General features: G+C 45.3%; 3 protein-coding genes across 4 annotated transcripts; 1 reads left to right on the forward strand and 2 right to left on the reverse strand.

Annotated features, from left to right (window-relative positions):
- Nucleotides 1-1,583: 1,583 nt before the first annotated feature.
- On the reverse strand, nt 1,584-3,879 carry LOC107276614 (laccase-2). Its single transcript, XM_015778017.3, has 4 exons — nt 3,661-3,879; nt 3,031-3,559; nt 2,006-2,932; nt 1,584-1,895 (listed from the first exon to the last, which is right to left on the reverse strand). Exons 1-4 carry the CDS (start codon nt 3,760-3,762, stop codon nt 1,765-1,767), a joined length of 1,689 nt encoding a protein of 562 aa, XP_015633503.1. The 5' UTR covers nt 3,763-3,879; the 3' UTR covers nt 1,584-1,764.
- A 974-nt stretch (nt 3,880-4,853) lies between these two features.
- On the reverse strand, nt 4,854-6,896 carry LOC4326603 (putative pectinesterase 11). The gene is made up of 5 exons (XM_015778027.3): nt 6,599-6,896; nt 6,343-6,496; nt 6,000-6,188; nt 5,546-5,793; nt 4,854-5,429 (listed from the first exon to the last, which is right to left on the reverse strand). The coding sequence occupies exons 1-5, from the start codon at nt 6,838-6,840 to the stop codon at nt 5,285-5,287; spliced, it is 978 nt and encodes a 325-aa protein (XP_015633513.1). The 5' UTR covers nt 6,841-6,896; the 3' UTR covers nt 4,854-5,284.
- Nucleotides 6,897-11,072: 4,176 nt separating this feature from the next.
- LOC4326604 (CBS domain-containing protein CBSX3, mitochondrial) lies at nt 11,073-13,282 on the forward strand. Of its 2 annotated transcripts, none has more exons than XM_026027310.2 (6): nt 11,073-11,230; nt 11,536-11,803; nt 11,875-11,956; nt 12,711-12,784; nt 12,880-12,940; nt 13,054-13,282. In XM_026027310.2, the coding sequence occupies exons 1-6, from the start codon at nt 11,079-11,081 to the stop codon at nt 13,194-13,196; spliced, it is 780 nt and encodes a 259-aa protein (XP_025883095.1). In that variant the 5' UTR covers nt 11,073-11,078; the 3' UTR covers nt 13,197-13,282. The 2 variants fall into 2 exon arrangements, with proteins under 2 accessions (XP_025883095.1, XP_025883094.1); XM_026027309.2 differs by having other exon boundaries at nt 11,539-11,803.
- Nucleotides 13,283-18,955: the final 5,673 nt, after the last annotated feature.

The following is an 18,955-nucleotide window of genomic DNA, read 5'->3' on the forward strand; positions in this document are numbered from 1 at the left end:
TTATAAGCCATGACTTTAGAGAAAAAAGATCCCCAACCAGTGACGATCTCATATACAACTTTACTGGGGTCATGGATCCGGGTAAATTATCAATTCTTACTTAATTATATCATATTAGTTAGTATATAAATTAATAATTAGATAGTTAATATGTATTGGATGATCGATAATTATTTTAGGTTCGCCACTATGTCCAACCAAGATCTATACAGTGTATTGGACGGATATGTATAGATTACCATTGGGGTACTTGATCAACTGATCTAAAAGAAAATTAAGATCCCAAGAGAAAGACTCACCCATGACTGCTGCTTGTCATGGAGTGCCCTCCGTGTGACTACAAAAGTTGCAATGTCGGTGATCGCTTGAAAACTCCAAATCGCTAGTACGTTTCTCATGCCACTGCACGTGAGCCTAACAGTAACACAGCCAATCAGCCAGTAGCTACGTATGCTACGTATGCCGAGCCGTTCGTTCTGTCCGGTAGAAGAACGAAGAGGCCTTCCTTCCCTCTCAAGATTGGGTGGAGCTTACGTCAAATATGATTAGCCCATGCCCCAGTGGGCTTGACAGAGTTGCGCTTAGTGTTATATGGGCTAGATTTGATGTAGGTTTAAGATGATGCGTTCATACTTCATAACACAAGTATTACACTCACAGGAGTGAAGGTGCAGTTTGTTGTGCTGAACAATGCTATTTCAAAAGGATGAAAAAGATCTCCATGAAAAAAAAAACTAGAGGTTTGTTTAGCTAATCATCAGAATAGAAGTTAGAAAAAAAGTGTTTTAGCCCCCCTATTTTAAACTTATAAAAAAAAGAAAGTAGCTAAAATGGCTTTGTTTTGTTTATAATAGTAAGTAAAAAGTATGAATTACGCCCCTAAATTATTAGGTGAGTACGAATTACCCCCTAAACCAAAAAACAACCATTTTTCATCCTCAACTATCAATACCGGATTGACCCCCCCTCCTCCGAGCAGCTTTGCAAGCGGTTTTAGTCCTATGTGACAGTCCAGTCAACAATTCTTGTATATATATATATATACTTCCTCCATTTAAAATTACTAGTCGTTTTATTTTTACCATAATTCAAACATTTTAATATTTGACCATCATTTTTCATAAACCCATATAGTTTAATATCATGATATTTATGTTTTTTGATTCACCATAAAAAATATTTTCATAATATATAATTCACATTTTGTTAAACTACACATATTTTTAAAAATTAATGGTAATGATTGTCTTAGAACAAGAGCACCAAGTAGTTTAAAACGAGGGAGTAACTCGGTAATCAAAAGGATAATAAAATACGTCCAGTCAAAACATTAAAAATATCAAAATTGTCATGAAAATTATGACAATTATATTAGGGGATTTTTCATAAAAACTCTTTTTGTGTATTTATACTTTTTTATATAAATATATTGGTTGAAATACTACTACTACTACATGTGGATTGTAGACTATATCGATAGCTAAAACATTATCCTTTCGATAATGGAGTTGGTGCTGTATAACGAGGATATCAGAGTATAACAAAGAACCTGCTCTAGCTGAGTTTCAGCCAAACAAGTCACATTAGTAATTAGGCTCTTGCATCAAAATACGGAGTACACAAATTATGGTTGTATTGAACAAATCACCCTTCCTGCACACTTTATGCAAAAAGGGTTCCTCGCACCTTTCAGACTCCGAACAGAATACAGTAACAAACACGGGTATTTGCAGTGCGATTTGTGTAGTGTAATCACTAATCTCTTCAGCACTTGGGCAGATCCTTGGGCGGTGGCAAAACCGACTCATCAGGACCGCTCCCGTCCTCCACTAAAAACGCCATTTTTAAGCCCCAGCTCGTGTGCACCTCAAGGTGGCAATGCAAGAACCAAACACCTAAAGAAAACAGAGTAATAAACGTGAACTCACAATTCTAGCTAAGAAAGTTACTGACAACGAGCATTGTACTTTCGAAACGAAAAAAACAAATGCTAACTGGATCTCACCTGGGTTGTCTGCTCTGAACCTGATCGCGGTCCAGCCTCCGGCGGGCACGCCGACGGTGTTCCTCTCCGGCGGGTCGACGAGGTTGTACTTGGCGGGGTCCTTGGCCGGGTCGAAGTTGCCGACGCCTCTCCCGACGACGAAGAAGTTGTAGCCGTGGAGGTGGAACGGGTGCGACTCGACGGACAGGAGGTTGGTGTCCTGCAGCACCAGCTCCACGGTGGCGTTGTACGCGATCTTGCTCAGCCTCGTGCCGAGCGACGTGCCGAGGCCGGCGGTGAGCGGCACGCCCGTGTAGTTGAACCGCGCCGGCGGGCGGTCCGGGAAGTCGGCGGCGAACACGCCCTTCTGGCCGTAGTAGTGCGCCTGCAGCAGCGCCGTCCGCGGCATCACGAAGGTGATGTTGTTCAGCGACGCCGCGAGGCGCGACCTGTTCAGGCACGTCTCGCACGGGTCGATGTTGAGCCCGATGGTGTAGAGCAGGTGCCGGTCGACGGCGAGCGGCACGTCAGCCGGGTACCGCGGCGAGTTGAGGCTCCGCAGCTTGTCGTGGAACGCGGCCACGGAGCCGGTGCTGTTCGTGGCCGGCATCGTCTGGGGCAGCGCCGGGACGACGGAGGTCGGGACGCCGGCGTACTGGAGGATGGCGGTGGCCGTCTTGTTGTCGGCGGGGATGGGCACGTCGTTGAAGGGCTTGGCGACCATGAAGTACCGGCCGGGACTCTGGTCGGCACTGACGAGCACGTTCATGGTCTGCCCCGGGGAGAGCTGGACGGTGGACGCGGCGAACGGCTTGGTGTAGGTCGCGTCGATCTCGACCACCGTCATGTTGTGGCCGGCGATCGAGAAGAAGAGCTCGTCGTTGACTGCAGCGTTGATGATCCGGAGGAGGTACGTCTTGCCGCTCTGCACCTGCAACGCGTAGGTATCTGCAGCACACAAAATCACCCTCGGTTCTAGCCATTGCCGACAACGACGATCGATGTACTCAAAGCGGAGAGCAATCTAGCACACGGAAATCACGCACGTTTCTCGGAGCAGAACGGGACGAGCGGGCCGGGCTTGCCGTTGATGGTGTGCGCATCCGACATGTTGGGCGCCATGCCGAGCATGCTGCCCTGCCTCTCCACAGTCTCCACGTCCGCGTGCCACCACTCGCCGAGGACGATCTCGGCCTCGTCGTCGGGCTTGGGGAACGGGTAGGGGACGCCGGCCGCGGGGAGGATGACGATGGCGCCGTGCACGGTGGCGCGCATCCACGCGATGTGCGCGTGCCACCACAGCGTGCCGCGCTGCCTCGTCACGTTGAAGTCGTACACGTAGCTCCCGCCGCTGCCGATCGGGCACTGCGTCACGTACGCCGGCCCGTCCGCCCACCCGTTCCGCCGCTGCTTCAGCCCGTGCCAGTGGATCGTCATGTTGTGCTTCACGTGGTTGGTCACGTTGACGATGACCCGGTCTCCTTCGCGCGCGTAGATGGTCGGCCCCGGGTAGCTCCCGTTCACCGTCACCATGGCTTTCTCGTGGCACAATCTGCTCACGTTGCTCATCACAATCTACGTGCATATTTACGCATGCAAAAAAAAAAAGGAAATGAGCATATGTAACAAAACATGATGTAACGGCTGTACATGATTGATTAGTGTACGGAACTCACATCAAATTGGTATCTCTTGACATCGGCATGTGCACCGAGGGCGAAAAGGGCAAGCAGAAGAGACGAAACCAGCAGAGGGAGACTGGACGCAGCAGAGGCCATACTGAAAGAACCCAGCAGTCTGTTTGCTCGTCGGTGTTCGGCATCAATGCTTTAAATGTTCAGAGACTACATGGTATGGAAGAACTGGGAAATTGCTTTGTCAAGGCAGTTAGAGACTGGCGGTTGGTGAGGTGCATATTTTGGTGGTGATCGATCGATCGGGAGGCTCGGTGCTCGAGACTGGAATGACCGGGAGAGTAACGCAGGGTTCAGGTGATGCGTGAAGGGAGCTGCGACGGCGACATCAGTGGAGGAAAGAACCGAGGCCGCGCCGGCTGCCGGCAGCTGGCGATGGAGCTTGTGCTCGACGGCGGCGTCGAAGCTAACGAATTCTCATGTGGTTCAGGAAATGCATTTTTAACAGGAGTATGTTCGACCGGTTCAGCGGCCTAATCGATCCTGGAATGTACACCTGGGTGGTCTTTGGCTTAAAGATAAAGGAAAACATGGGGTGTATACTTGTAGTTTGTTTAGCTGTTCTTTTGGGTGGGGAAAAAAAGGCTTGTCCGACTTGATCAGGGCATGCTTCATGGTACCGGCCATAGGTGACACTGACCGGTTACTATCGCTGGCACCTGAAAATCTTAATTTGCTACTCCAAACGAAATGGTGCAATGTATGCGTGCACGCAGACATACAATCTAGCTATGCAGATCAAGACAATCAGTTGTGAGCAATGGTCGTCTCTTCAGAGTAACTTTACACTGAAGTAAACAGGTGTGTGGGTATTAATTTTTTGGCATGGAATGCGTACCACGGAATGCGCTTCCTCTGAAGAACGGCAACGCAAGCGATGTGTAGCCAAATGCAGGCCTTGTCTTGGAGGTGAAGAGAAGAGGGCAGAGTTAATTGTTTACTAGTACTAGCTAGTTAGTGCTTACAGAAGCATACAACTTTGAGTCACTTAGAAGAGGAGGCGGTGTTCCGAAGAGACAGAAGAGGATCGGACTAGGTGGCCGCGGTTACAGTTGGTGAAGCATCACAATGGATACGGATACAGATGACAGATGCAGTGAGCTGCTTTGGCTAGCGAGAGAACAGGATACAAACAGTGAGCGCACATTAATTAATTACTGCTAGTAGAGATTGACTTCATAGCGAAAGAGTCGAACCAAAACAACACAAGTTTATCAATACTGATGTCGCCAGCTTAATGGCAGAATCTACTAACTACAGGATTATTAGTCGTGGTGTCACTAGCTGAATGGGTTCCGTACGCACTGACGTCGAAGGTCAGAACACCGAAACCGAACATTCCTCGCTCGCCAATTCCGTACATGCAACTGCAAATTGATGACGATCACTTTCCTGCATACATCGATAATGATTCATATTTTTACTTTCTACATGTATATATATAGATGATCAGTTCTATCTATGATCAGATCACAGAATGAAATCAACCTAAACTGTTGGGAACGTATAGAATTTTCGGAAACATATAATCTCCTAGGTACTTAATTAGGAGCACTTCCATATATGTTCTTCTCCATGAGACTGCCACTCTGGTTAAATTCCCTAACTACCGAAGCCATTGCTGCCCATCAACCCAAGCCTTGGTGATGAACGGCGCCGCCTCGGCCTGCGTCAGGTCGTGAGACCAGGCAACCCTGCCGTCGGTCTTCGATCCGTCGCCGTAGCACTGGTACTGCCCATAGAACGCCGTCCTGCGCAGCCCAAACCCTCGTGATCAACCAGAAATTCAGTACGAGCATCACGTGAGAATTTGAAGCAGAGCAGGGTAGAGACTAGGGACGCAGGGACGCAAAGTTGTTGAATTTACCGCTGATTGGAGGGGTCGCCCCAGTCGTCCCAGCCTTGGGGCCTGACGGTGGAGGACATGTAGGTGAGCGCGAAGACGACGCGGGAGTATGGCCCCCACGGCCGGCCCAGGATGGAGGTGCCGGCGCCGAGGCCGGTCAGCTTGCACCCCACGAAGCTGTACCCCGTCTCCTCCGATTCCGACGACCGCTGCTGCGCCGTGAACGCCCCGCCGGCGCCGTCGGGCGACGTGGAGTGCAGGTGGCATTTCTGTCGCCAGATTAGTTAGTCGTTCGTGCGTTTTATATAGGCTGACTAAACTAAACTGGGCCGAGGCAGTCAACGCTGACTTGTGGGCCCCATGTCTTAGGCGATCCTGGGGCCTACCTGTCAGCCACCGAGCGGACCTTTTTCGTACGGGTGGAGAGTGATTAATTACGTGTAGGGTGAAATAAGTAAAGGAGAGATGCACATACGTCAAACAGAGCCCGGCCGTTTCCGAATATGAAGTCGGTGGCGCCCTGCACGTAGCAGCCGCGGTAGTAGTGCCGCCCCGTCTCGTCGAGGAGCGTGTCCTGGAACGACACGAACCTGCACCCGTAGAACGCCGCCCTGTCTCCGGCGACCCTCACCGCCACCGCCGGCGCGCTGTCCCCGAACGTGTTCTGCAGCACGTACGCACGCACGCACGCACGGACCAAATTAAACAGCCACAACACTGGACAAAAAGTAATGAACTCGCAGATGCCATGCGAAACGCATCCCCTGGATAGTACTAAATGCAGTACATTTACTCAGCTCGGGGGAAATTAAAAGCACCTGAAACGTCAGGCGCTTGGCGACGAAGTCGGAGGCCAGCACGGACACGGTGGGGGACTCGTCGGAGACCCACGACTCGTTCCAGGCGATCACCGTCGAGGTCGCGCTCGTGCCGGTCAGCGTCACGTACGGCTTGTCCACCACGACCTTCTCCCTGCATAACGAAACCCAACACACCCCGTGTCAAAACGCCATTGACGTGCGAATCAACTGCTCGCTCGCTGATCGCTCGCTCTCTCACTGGTTGCCTACTCGCCTGTAAACCCCGGGCTTGATCCGGATGACGGTGCGGGAGGAGTCGTTTGCCGGGGCGGCATCGATCGCGTCCTGGATCCTCCGGTGGTCGCCCTTGCCGGACTGGTCGACCGTGACGACGACGCTCGGCATGGCGATGGCGAAGCAAGAGCAGAGCAGGGACACCGAGACCAACAACGTTGCCGCGGCCCTGCAGTGGCTGCGGCACGGCGAGTTGACCACCCCATATAACGGCATCGGCATGTACTCCAGACCAGATGATTCGAGCTCAAGGCAAAGTCGATCGCTTTCGCGCCATTCGGTGCAGTTTATATATGTGCGCACTGAATAAGACTGACTTTTATGATGGTTTTTTTGTCAACCGCGCGCTAGCTGCAAACTTTCATGCGCGCGTGCAGTGCAGTGTCCCGTTACGTGAGCTGGTTGTCTAATTAACTTGGCATCGTGCAAATTAAGCGTAGTTGCACCGCATACACAAACTGCGGGAAGTAGCTAGCGTGGCGAACTCACTGTACGCTTTGAGGGTTCACTATACGTGTCGCGTCTGAACGACGACACCGATGGGCAGGCAGGTGGAGGTACATTCCGCCCTGATGTATTGGTGCATGATACGCGCAACTGCTGCAAAAGGGGGAAATTTCCTAGGTAGGGAGAATTGAAGGACCGCTTGCTTGTGACGCTGGAGACATTGTAACGTACGACTCATGTGCATATTTGCTTTTTTCTGTTTCTTGTTTCGGAGAAAAAAAACTGCGTTCTTTAATTAATTGCTGCGACGTGCAGCTCTTGCCAAATGGTTGCATGTTCAGTCCAGTGGATCGCTTGATTAGTTACTGGCTTTCTGCTATACGGGATAGATGGAACAGTTTTTGCAGTTAATTGTACACAATGGCAGCCGCCAGTGTAGAGCATACGTCCGGTCTATGTGCGGTGGAGTGCAGTTTAGATACTACGGGAACTCTGATAAAGTCAAAGAGAGCCTTGCTTTGTTCTGTTGCCATAAGCCATCTTCACGAATTACGTTCCCCTTAATTTCATGCCCAAGACCAGTTTCACATGGTGCATGGTAAGGAGGAACGGAGGACAGCTGAACAGAAGAAATACTAAATGGGCCTAGAAGTACGGGCCTAAATTGAAAAGGCTAATGGGCGGCTAGACACGTGTGGCCAGCACGCGTGACTAGTTCGGCCCGTTACTAAATTTGGCCCACTCGTTTTCAGAATTTTTTAAGAGAAAAGTACACCGAAGGTCCCTCAGTCATCGAGATATAAGATCATCCCCCAACCACAAAACCAACCAGATATGTAACATCCCTCAACTTACAAAACCGTTTACTTTAGGTCCTTTGGTGGTTTTGACCCGATTTTATCCGACGTGGCGGCTGAATCAGCGTGGGATCCACGTGGGCCCCACATGTCAGACATCCACGTCAGCTCTCTTTTTCCCTCTTCTCTCCCTTCCTCATCTCTCTCTCTCTCACTCTTCTCTCTGGGCATGGCGTGCGACGGGTGGGGAGGAGATCGGCGGGAGAGGAGAACTGGCGGCCGGCGACGCGGCGGCAGCGGCGACCGCAGGTCCATCGCGGGAGCGCCGCCGGCCGAGTCCTGGCCGTGGCGCTCGCCCTTGCCGGCCGCGTCCCGGCGCCCGTACGTGCCGCTCGCCCTCGCCGCCCGAGTCCACCGAGGTCTCCTCCCTACGCGCCAGCGTACACGAGGTCCACCTGCACGCCGTGGAACCTCGTCTTGATCACTGGCACGTGCGCGCCGGGCACGGGCTGGAGGCTGGAGCTCGGCGACAGCCGCCGTCTCCGCCAGCGCGGCGGCAAGCGCGCCGAAGAAGTCGCGGTCGACGTAGGATGGGCCGACGACGAGCACATCGATGTCGGAGCCGCGGCTGTGGACGCCGAGGTGGTAGGAGCCGAAGGAGAGCACCAGGGCGGTGGCCTGGTCGGCCATGCCGTCGGGGAGCACCGGGCCGCCGTCTCCTCGGCGCTCTCATACAGGCCCTCCTCGCGGAGGAGACTCTCCAGTCGTGCCGTGCTCTCCAGGTCGGCCGGCGTCGGGCGCCTCTCTCGCCTTGCCCCACCGGTCGCCTCGCCCTCCGGCACTGTAGCATGGTGATGATGTGTCGTCCTCCGGTTGGTCGGCCACGTTGCCACAACATATAAAGAATTAGCTTAATTAGCATACATCTGCTAGCTTGTTGCCGTGGTGCTCAACAGCATCGGCTCACTGTCCTAGCCGAGCAAGTTAAACACTAGCTGCGCCTTGACAATGACAAGCAGCGGCGGTAGCGAATCGACCGGTTGGAGCAGTATCTGATGCGCCATGCGTGATGTTTGGGGATGTCGACAGTGGCTCCGGCGTTCTTCGGCGCGCTCCAGCAGGGTGGCATCACGACGGCCTTCTCCGGCCTTCTATAGCGTAAAACACGCCGTAGCTTAATTCATTCGCATCTCCTTGTTTTGCCACTGCAGTGCCACTCCGTCGATCAGCAACCTGAGCGCAGCCGTATTGCCAGAAGAGCGCGGCCACGACAATGGCGCCGCACGGCCCTCCTCTCCGCCGCGCTCGTTCCCCGTCAGCCGCCGGCCACGCCGGCCCTCCTCCCCGCCGCGTCGAAGGAGACGGAGTGGAGCTCCACGGAGTCGTCCGCGGCGTCGGGGCTCGACTTCGAGGACACCGCCCTCACCCTCCGCCTTCCGTGCTCCCTCGCCGCCGCCGTCCCCGACCCGACCGCAAGCGCTCCTCCTCCAAAGCCGACACGGCCGACAACTCCTCCCCCCTCGCCGCCTCCGGCTACGACCATCGGCTTCCCCACTGCGGCTGCCGCCGCCACCGCCGACAGGGCGATGCCGACGCCGGCCTCCCCGCGCCTCCGCCGTGCTTCCCCACTACGGCCGCTGCCGCCGTCAACGTCGCGGCGCCGCCCTCCTCCTCTCCCCCTCGCCCGGCTAGCTTGCAAATTAGTGAGAGAGAGATGAGTAAGGGAGAGAAGAGGGGAAAGAGAAGAAAGAGAGAGGAGGCTGACGTGGATTACCCTAACATGTGGGGTCTACGTGGTTCCACGCTGACTCAGCAGCCATGTAGGATAAAACTGGAGTCAAAACCGCCGAACGACCTTTTGTGACCGGTTTTAATTAGTTAAGAGACGCGGGATATCTGGTTTTGTGGTTTAAGGACTATTTTGTATCTCGATGATAAGTTGAGGGATCTTGGGTGTACTTTTTCCTTTTTTTAATAATTTTTATGGGCTTTATTATTTAGTAGGCCGGCTCAAGTCATTCACCTAGGCCGAATCAGATTTTTTTCCTTTTTTAGCATGCCTCCTATTCAGCCCATGTGTATAAAGTTTGTATATATATGTATAGAAAACTTTACATATAGGCATCATATATATAAAGTTTATGTATATAAAATTTGTATACGTGCGTATTATACAAAGTTTGTACGGTACCTATATCTATGTGTGTATACTTTGTATGTACATAAACGTACTATACGTATGTATATACGTACTACTACCTACGGTGTAGGTTGGAAGGAGGGAGGGCGCAACGTGTGGGTGATCGTGCATTAGCGCTCCCTATATCCTATCTTAGTATAAAGTTATAATCTGCTAATTCTAAAACTCAACATATAAACATGCCACCTCATCATCTATAAACATACCTTAGGCCCTATTTGTTTTAGCTTAAGATTATTGTAATCTAGATTATATAACTAGATTACTATAAGCTGGATTATAATAAGCCGATGTAGAATAAGCTACTGGCTATTTGTTTCTCTGGATTATTATCTGTTTGTTAGTTGTTAGCCAAGCCACCCAATAATAATCTAAAAAAAGCACCTTTAAAGTGGCTTATCAGATTACAGAAATCTATCATAATAAGTTATCTATTTGTTTCAGCTTACCTCTAATAATCCAGATTATAATAATCCTAAGCTGAATCAAACATGGCCTAAACAATTTGGTATTATAAATATTGCTAATTTTTTTATATAAAGTTGGTCAAACCTAAAGAATTTTGACTAAGAAAAAAATCGAATGAATTATAATATGAAACGGATGGAGTATCAATTTTTTAATGACTATTTAGTTGACATGTAAGAAACAGGGGATTTTCTCTCGAGGGATGAAATATTTTTCCACTATATTTCTAATTACATTAGGTCCATGAATAAAACTTTTACTACCTTTTAGTACTATATCATTAGTTTTCTTGTGAATTTTGCATCCTGCTAAAATCTGGACAATGAAATATTGTTCATACTCCTAACAGTTGTACGTGTACCATTATCTGGCTGTGGCTCTGAACTCTGAACATGAAACTGAAGAGAAAACAATGCATAAAAAGAAGGCACGACGCTGAAAGGAATTTGAGGAAACCTTCCTCCTGCCTGGTACGGAAGCCACCTGGGATTCCTTGCGTTGCTCGAAACAAGAAAGTTAAGTACAGTTCCTTGTGTGTCGGCTTGGTGATGGATTTGCATGGGATAAGAGGCAAAGTAGCTCTGAATCCCGTTCTTAAACTCCCACAAGGAGAGCTCGTCGTCTTCACCGATCAATTCGAGCCAGGAATAGGCAGAAGAACGAGTGCAGGACTGCAGCATTTGCTCCAGGAATTGTTAAGGTATGATGACGATGTTCTGAACCCATTTTCTTGTTGCTATGTACATTTTGGTGCCTGCTGAAATAAAAAGAAGCTCCATAGCTTGTCATGCTTGAAGAAAAGATGCCAACTTAATTAGAAAATACCTTGGGAAAATCTCAGCTTTGCTACAGAAAACAGTTTGTTATATAAATTGGACAAGGCAGTGTTCAATCTTAGTGTTTCAGTACAGATGGCACTTCAAAGAAACAATATCTATATGAGGAATTGATGTCAGGTCATCAACCCAAAACAAGCTCTGTTAACCATCCATCATGTCATTCCAGCAGATTAAAGATGCAAGGAATTACAAAAGCACTACGCTTCCATGGGAAGCAACTTAAGCTCACGGTTTTACAACATATGAACAAGGGGATCTTCTCATGGGCGACCCTGATTTCGCGCATACAAACTGAATCTCCGACTGTAATTATTCCTCACATTGGACTAGAGAACATCAGAGTCAGAGAGATTCTGAATGCGAAAGGGGAGGCTAAAGCTGGAGCCGTCTACTGGTGCTGCACCAGTCATTTTGTACATGAAGCCATCAAGCATGTAAGTGTATCCTGCAGTTGGAACATAACAAAACTATACCAAGTGACTAAAGATCATGTTGAAATTTGTAGATGACAGCCCATAATGTCGGAGCTCTGGTGGTGCTCAAGTCTGGGGATGAGAAGCAGCTGGCAGGAATCGTAACTGAGAGAGGTAAGATGAAATCAGCAGTTGAGCCTTGAATTTATAATCGATAAAGCTAAGCTTCTAAATCCAAACTGGGGGCTTGGTCAACTGGCATTAAAATCCTTTAGAAAAAAACTACTAATCCATCAATTTCATATTATAAGTCGTTTGACTTTTTTATTAGTCAAAGTTCTTAGATTTGACCAAATTTATTGAAAAAATAGTAATATTTACATCACTAAATTAGTTTTATTAAATTAATATTGAGTATATTTTGATAATATGTTTGTTTTGTATTGAAAATATTAGTATATTTTTTATAAACTTGGTTAAACTTTTTTAAGTTTAATTAAGAAAAAATTCAAATGATTTATAATATGAAACGGAGTGAGTATTAAAATAATCTAACCTTCCATCTTGTAGTACAGAATTGAATTTGACTGTATGGAAATTTGTTTGTGATAATTAGTTTCAACCGTTCCTTTAACAAATAAGCTTTCTGCTGTTCCCCCTTTTCTGAAAGTAAAATAAAATAACAAGAGAGAAAGTTAGCAATATAAATAAAGGATCTATGGCCATAACAAGATGTTCTGCATAAAAGTTGCGTCAATTTTGAGTTTATCGCGGACATGATGTGATTTTCGTAGCTTTAAATACATGAAAAAGATAAACACGGCTGAAAAATCCAGGAAAAATCACAAAACATTCTGTTCTACAAAATGGTTTGAAGGGCAAAGCGCATAAACACAACTTTGCTAAAATAAATCATCATATGATACAGATTTCGCTAGGAAGATCCTTTTACCAGGACGGCCTTCAGAAGAAACAAGAGTTGGAGACATTATGACAGAAGAGGTGAATGAATTCTGAAGATGGGAAACAATTTTAACAGACAAGGCATGATATTTCATTGCTCCTTAACCCGGATGATTTTCATTGTTTTGTTGCAGGACAAGCTAATAACAGTGTCGAGCAATACCAATATTCTGCAGGCAATGGAGCTAATGACAGGTAATGAAAGATTCTTTCATAAAGAGTTTCACTTCAATGACTGTATCACATCTCTCCACGCATAATGGTCGTAATTCTGGAGTTGATTTGTCTATTTCCCTCTGCATTAACAGAGAGGCATATTCGCCATGTTCCTGTTTTTGATGAGAAGGTAGTCGGCATGATTACCATCGGTGACGTTGTCAAGACAATCGTGGACCAGCAGCACCAAGAAGTAAAACAATTGAAGAAATACATTAGAGGAGATTACTATTAGCACGTATACCTTCGATGAAGAACATAAACCGTATGCAATTATCCATGGTCTTTAATTAACTAAGATGTATACATGTCTTCCTCCCATGTGCGCTTGTTCATACGAATCAACTACGAGTATTACGCATCGAATCAAGCGAGGGCAAGCAAAACAAAAGGATTAACCGAGAATTACCATGCGCGATGTTCCATGATTAGCACAATAATTAGGGCAGGTATTAACAAACCGTCGGTGGTCGCGGAGGCTTTCGCCGCCGGCTAACCGGAGGAGACAAAACCGGCCCGACGGCCTTGGCCCAAACAGCATCAGGATCTCCACTGAAAGACAAAAAAAACTTCGTCATGAAGAAACGTCAAACCGCGTGCTACCTCAGCTTGTCGTGCGATTTTGCTTCCCAAGCGAGTGATTCCAAATCCAAGCTGCCGAGGTCGTAGCTTTAGCCACGCGCGGAGAATCTGTTCTTTACCTGCCGGTTATGTGCAGAATTGTAGATAAGCACTCGACCGCTGGAAAGTAGTGCTGCTTTTCTGCCATTGATTCTTCCTCCTCTTCTTCTTATCGAATCTAGAGTGGAGAATCTTGTTGTCTCAGCTCCTGGCTTCCATGAAGAGATTCTTCCGCGTGAAAGAGCTAGTAATTGTGTGTTCGCGAAAAGGAAAGCTAGCAGTTGAAAATGCGGTACGGTATTCGTTTCTCTGAACTCTGAAGAGTGAAGGCCATACTTACTGATAGGGATTGAAAACCATGTCGTGATCAAACCGAAGTCTCTGTTAGCAAACCAACTATGGTAAAATTCTTTTTTTTAAAAAAAAAACCATACAAACACAAAGAGCTTTCACCGAGCGTGCACATTCATTCCTATGAAGCCACATTTAGGACATTAAAAAAAATTAACGAAATCATCACATGTGTCTCGCACTCTCACTATCGATGGTTACGTCACTTATAATTGAAAGAACAAAATCATAAATATGAATCATATTTATGATTTTGTTCTTTCAATAATTAGTTGAGTTCAAATCTTTTTATAAGAGCAAATTTCAAATTGAATTGTTTGAGCGGCTAATTTCCTGATTTAAAAAGTTGCATATATCCGGTTGGAAGTAGAGACAGGGTAAAAAAATACCCTTCTCTTAAAGAAAGGGTTGAGCTACACTCACTTCTTGTTAGTAAGTTTGGTTAAAACCTTACAAGGTAATATAAGGCGTGTTCGAGAGATCTTTGCATTAATTCTAAGTAGATAGTGGGAATTCAGCTCATAGGAATTTAGAGACGCTGATATTTTGGTTTCTAGTTTAATTTTCTTTTAATTCTGCAACTACAACTTTACTGAATCTGAAAAAAAAACTAAATTATTTGGAGGATATGTGTCGTCCCGGGATCAATCTTTTTGCAGCACTGGTTCTCATCCCACCAAGATTGAATCTTGTGTGCGTGCGATATGCATAAGGTCGTGAAGCATTTCCGGCTGATGGTAGAACAAGGTCACCACAAGATGTATGCAAAAGCAGGTACGTCATGGCCGACACACGAATGAACACGAACAATAATAATGCGGGTAACTTGATATTCTTTCCTGACGATAAAGTGAATAAAAGATCGATGACGGCAGCCTGCTAGACCTTGTCGGATTGCATATATTCTTCTGGTAGTCATTTACTGTGATTAATTTGTCTGGATTTCACTGCTACTCTCTGTCAAAAAAAAAAACAATCGATATGATCGTAGTTTAATTAGAGAAAAGTGTTTTTAAAATAATAAACAAAGATATGATTAGTTGTATACTTGTATATCGTTGTCAATTCTGTTATAGTGGATATGTAAGCTTAAAACACAGGATTTCACTATGTATCAACCATAATGTTGAAGGTTATGTACAAACTAATTGTCAAAATATATATTAGTTCAATTTATATTTTTGCGAATTACTATATATCATATTTATTTTTAAAGAGCTTTTATCCACACCCTAATCTGAATAGATCACCAAATTAAGGGCTACGACTGATGGTCAGGTTTTTTTTCTTTTGCAAATACTTTTTACAAACAGCCTCCTGTTCCGATGGAGACTTTAGTATGTAATAAGTTCTGAGGGAGATTTTAGTATATGGTTAGCGTGTATTATTGCACTTCAAATCTACGCTATCATTTTGCTCATGGAAAAAAAAACTTTGTACAAACCGAGGTGATTTTTTCTTAGATAATGGAAATAATTTATATCTCTGGTTTCTTCATAACACATATAGCCATAAGTTTTTTTTTATCTTCACATAGCCATAAGTTTATTCAACAAAAGAAAAAACCAAACATAACGTGATGCATAAACTCCCAACTCTCTTATTATTAATTGATTGGTGTTAAATCACATATATTTTAGCCTACAATTTTAATGAAACTACCCTACCTAGAGTGGAATAAAAAACCCTTAGCTACTAATTATAAGAGTGTAGTGACATGCTCCTCCTGTAATAGCATTATATATAAACAAATGGAGCCAATAGTAATTGTATTGATCTATGGAGATAGTTTAAAAAGACCCAGGTGTACATATTTATACCCTTAGTTGATATAAGTCCCGATTAGACACGGGACATGTTTCCTAAAGATAAAAAAGAAAAATACAAGTCCAAATCTTTAAGAAGTTACTAAATATAAAGCTTCTTAAAGATAAAAAGGAAGTTACTAAATATTGACTTAATAGATAGAATTAATTTGCCATGCCGTGGTTTTCACGATTTCTTTTTGAATTCAGCTCACTACTAGAAAAATGATCTTTGCTGAATCGACTGTTTTATAAAACTATATAAGAGATATACATTTTGTGAACAATCTTGCAAATCACTTTGTCGGATGAAGAAATAACCAAAATAAAAGTTATAGATCTTGATGAGTTATACAACTTTGTTATTGATGACTTTTTCAGATGAAATCATTTACTACTTCAAAATATTATTTGAAGTTTTGAAGTTCAAATTTGTAATTGATAAAACAAAGTCACAAGAAAAAATAGCCAAAATAACATGATAGAGTATGATTTTAGAAACATTTAGGGAAAAAAATCATCCAATTTAGAGTTCATATGAGTGAGATATATTAGTTTCAAAATTTTCAAATTTTATTTTCGCATACGGCTTCTTAAGTGGTCCGTATGGAAAAATCGATTTTCCCATACGGGCACTTAAGTGAGCCGCATACAAAAATGAGCTCATTTTTGCATGCGGCCCTCTTAAGAGGCCCGTATGGGAAAAATCGATTTTTCCATACGGGCCACTTAAGCAGCCGTATGGGAAAATGACTCTCGATTTTTGCAAACGCCACTAGTTATGGTCCGTTTGCAAAAATCATGGGGTCTCATACAGAAAAATCACTTTTGTAGTAGTGAATTCTAGACTATGTAGGATCGAATCACAAGAACTAAGCCAACCAGATGTGGGTGAATGGTTGCTATACCCAAAAACCGAAAACTTTTAGCGGAAATAAAAGTTACCCTTGAAATCGACGGAGATCGGTCTGACCGAAGTTGCCTTGCCGGTCTGACCGCTCGGATGCCGTCGGTCTGATCGGTATAGATCAACCGGTCTGACCGCTGAAGCTACTCACCGCGCCTGTCGCCGCCTCCGGTCTGACCGCCGTGCTCCCGCCGGTCTGACCGCCGGTAGATCGCCGGTTAGACCGCCGAAACCCGGTGAAACACAAATCGAAGAACTATTAAAGTAGATGACGACTTTATTGATTCTCTCTGTGTTTACAAAGTGCACCAACAGCACTCCTTACAAAAATTTCGACTAAACTCGAAACCCTAACTCTAAACTCAACTCAATTGCTCTCTAAAGCGATACCGGGAAGCCTCACGCTCCCCCTCTATTTATACATGAGGTAGGCAGCCTAAAGCCACGAACCAAACTCATACTAAGAGTCCTAAACACCTTAGGAAACCCTCTAGTACAAGAAAGAAACTTTACATAACCAATCGTACCAAATTTGGACTCCTTCCAAATTCGACTCCGCATCCCATACGCACACAATACCTCCATCGTATGCCATATGGAATCTCCATCAACCACGTGCATCAACTCTAGCCTAAGTATCCCGCATGATCTCTGACCACCACGGACGTCGTCTTATCCCCAAGCCGACTCCCGGTCCATCACCGCAAATACTCTCCCGAGACATCGAATCACCTACACATGGAACAAACAAAGAAACCATATTCCGAGACCAAGCTATCTCCAACTTGACTCATTAGCAGCAAACAATAGTATTATATACGTATAGTATCCATCTAGAAGCCATAATCATGAAATAAACTCGGATATCCAAATAAACAACCCGAAACCGAAACCGACACAGTGTCGGCCGGTCAGACTGCGGGCTGTGCCGGCCTGACCGCGCATTACACGCCGGTCTGACCGGCACACACTGCCCGGTCTGACCGGTCACATGAAATAACGATCCTACGATTCACCTGTAAATCCAATCATCTCCAAAACCACTTCGTGAATAAATTCCAAATAACAAAACCAATAATCTCCAATGCCCAATTGTTCATCACAGAATAATAACCAAAAACACATTTGATTTTACAGACTAGGTAGTCCTACCATGTCCGACGCATGCTAAAGCATTTCTACGTGGGCGTGGCATGTGTGTGTGCGTGCATGCGCGCGCATGTATCTTTTTTTTTTGTTACAAAAGATTTGTTGATGATTCTAAAAATAATTGGCCATTTAGATGATCATATAGTTAATCAATAATCATGAATTTTCCCAATTCTTGTGAAATTTGTGTTACTAAAATGGATTGATCAGGCTAACACCTCGCACCCACTTCAGGTAACCTATCTGCCCTTATGGCATGCACCTTTCACCACTCTTTGCGTTACCAAGATTGAGATCCTTAGCATACACAAGATTGATTAGATTCTTACCCTTCTCCCTTGTCTCAGGAAGACCAAAAAATTAGCTATTCTGTGGGGCTCTAGACCAATTAAACATTTTCTGATGCCACAGGATCTGGAGCATCCAACTTTTTGTGAGGATTCTAGTCTACCACATCAATCGGAGAAAGATGTATTCCACCCTTTTTTTCTCGTCTTGGTAAGTCAAATGAGGGAATCAAGGATGATACTCCATCTCCAATCCTATTTTATTTTGGCATACTAGAATAGAAAATACATATCATGCAACTCAAGGTTAAAAAAATATGTTTCTTGATTTAGGATGCATGATTCAGAATGGCTGGTGATAATGAAACAAACAATTTGTCAGATATATACTAGCAAGTGGTAATTTGGTGTTGTAAATGATGAATCAACTACAGATTGTGAGACAAACAAGATGTGGTAAATATTATCTCAATAATATGTCTAGAAGGTACACCCCCATGGTCTTAATTTACTCAACTTTTTAAAACTTCCACCTTCACCAAGATATACATGCATTGACCACTTTACACTTTTATTGGTTTTCATGAAAATATTTTTAATAAAATCGTAATGTTATGAAAGTATTTTTTTGTGAAAGTCTAATGATATAATTTTGGTATAGCCAACTTTTGCAGTTTTGAACATGTTTTTTGGTCACATTTTTAACACCATAGGACGATATGTAAAAAAGAAAACGTGAAACAATATAACAAATAGCGAAAAAGAGAGTGACGGTTGCAATCAGTGTTAAATTTGAAGTCGGGTTTAAATTACCACCCTAGCTGGTCCCTGGTAGTATGACGGTTTCGACAAAATTCAAAAACCAAAGTTTTAA

Source organism: Oryza sativa, chromosome 1, assembly GCF_034140825.1.
Source record: "Oryza sativa Japonica Group chromosome 1, ASM3414082v1".
NCBI lineage: Eukaryota > Viridiplantae > Streptophyta > Magnoliopsida > Poales > Poaceae > Oryza > Oryza sativa.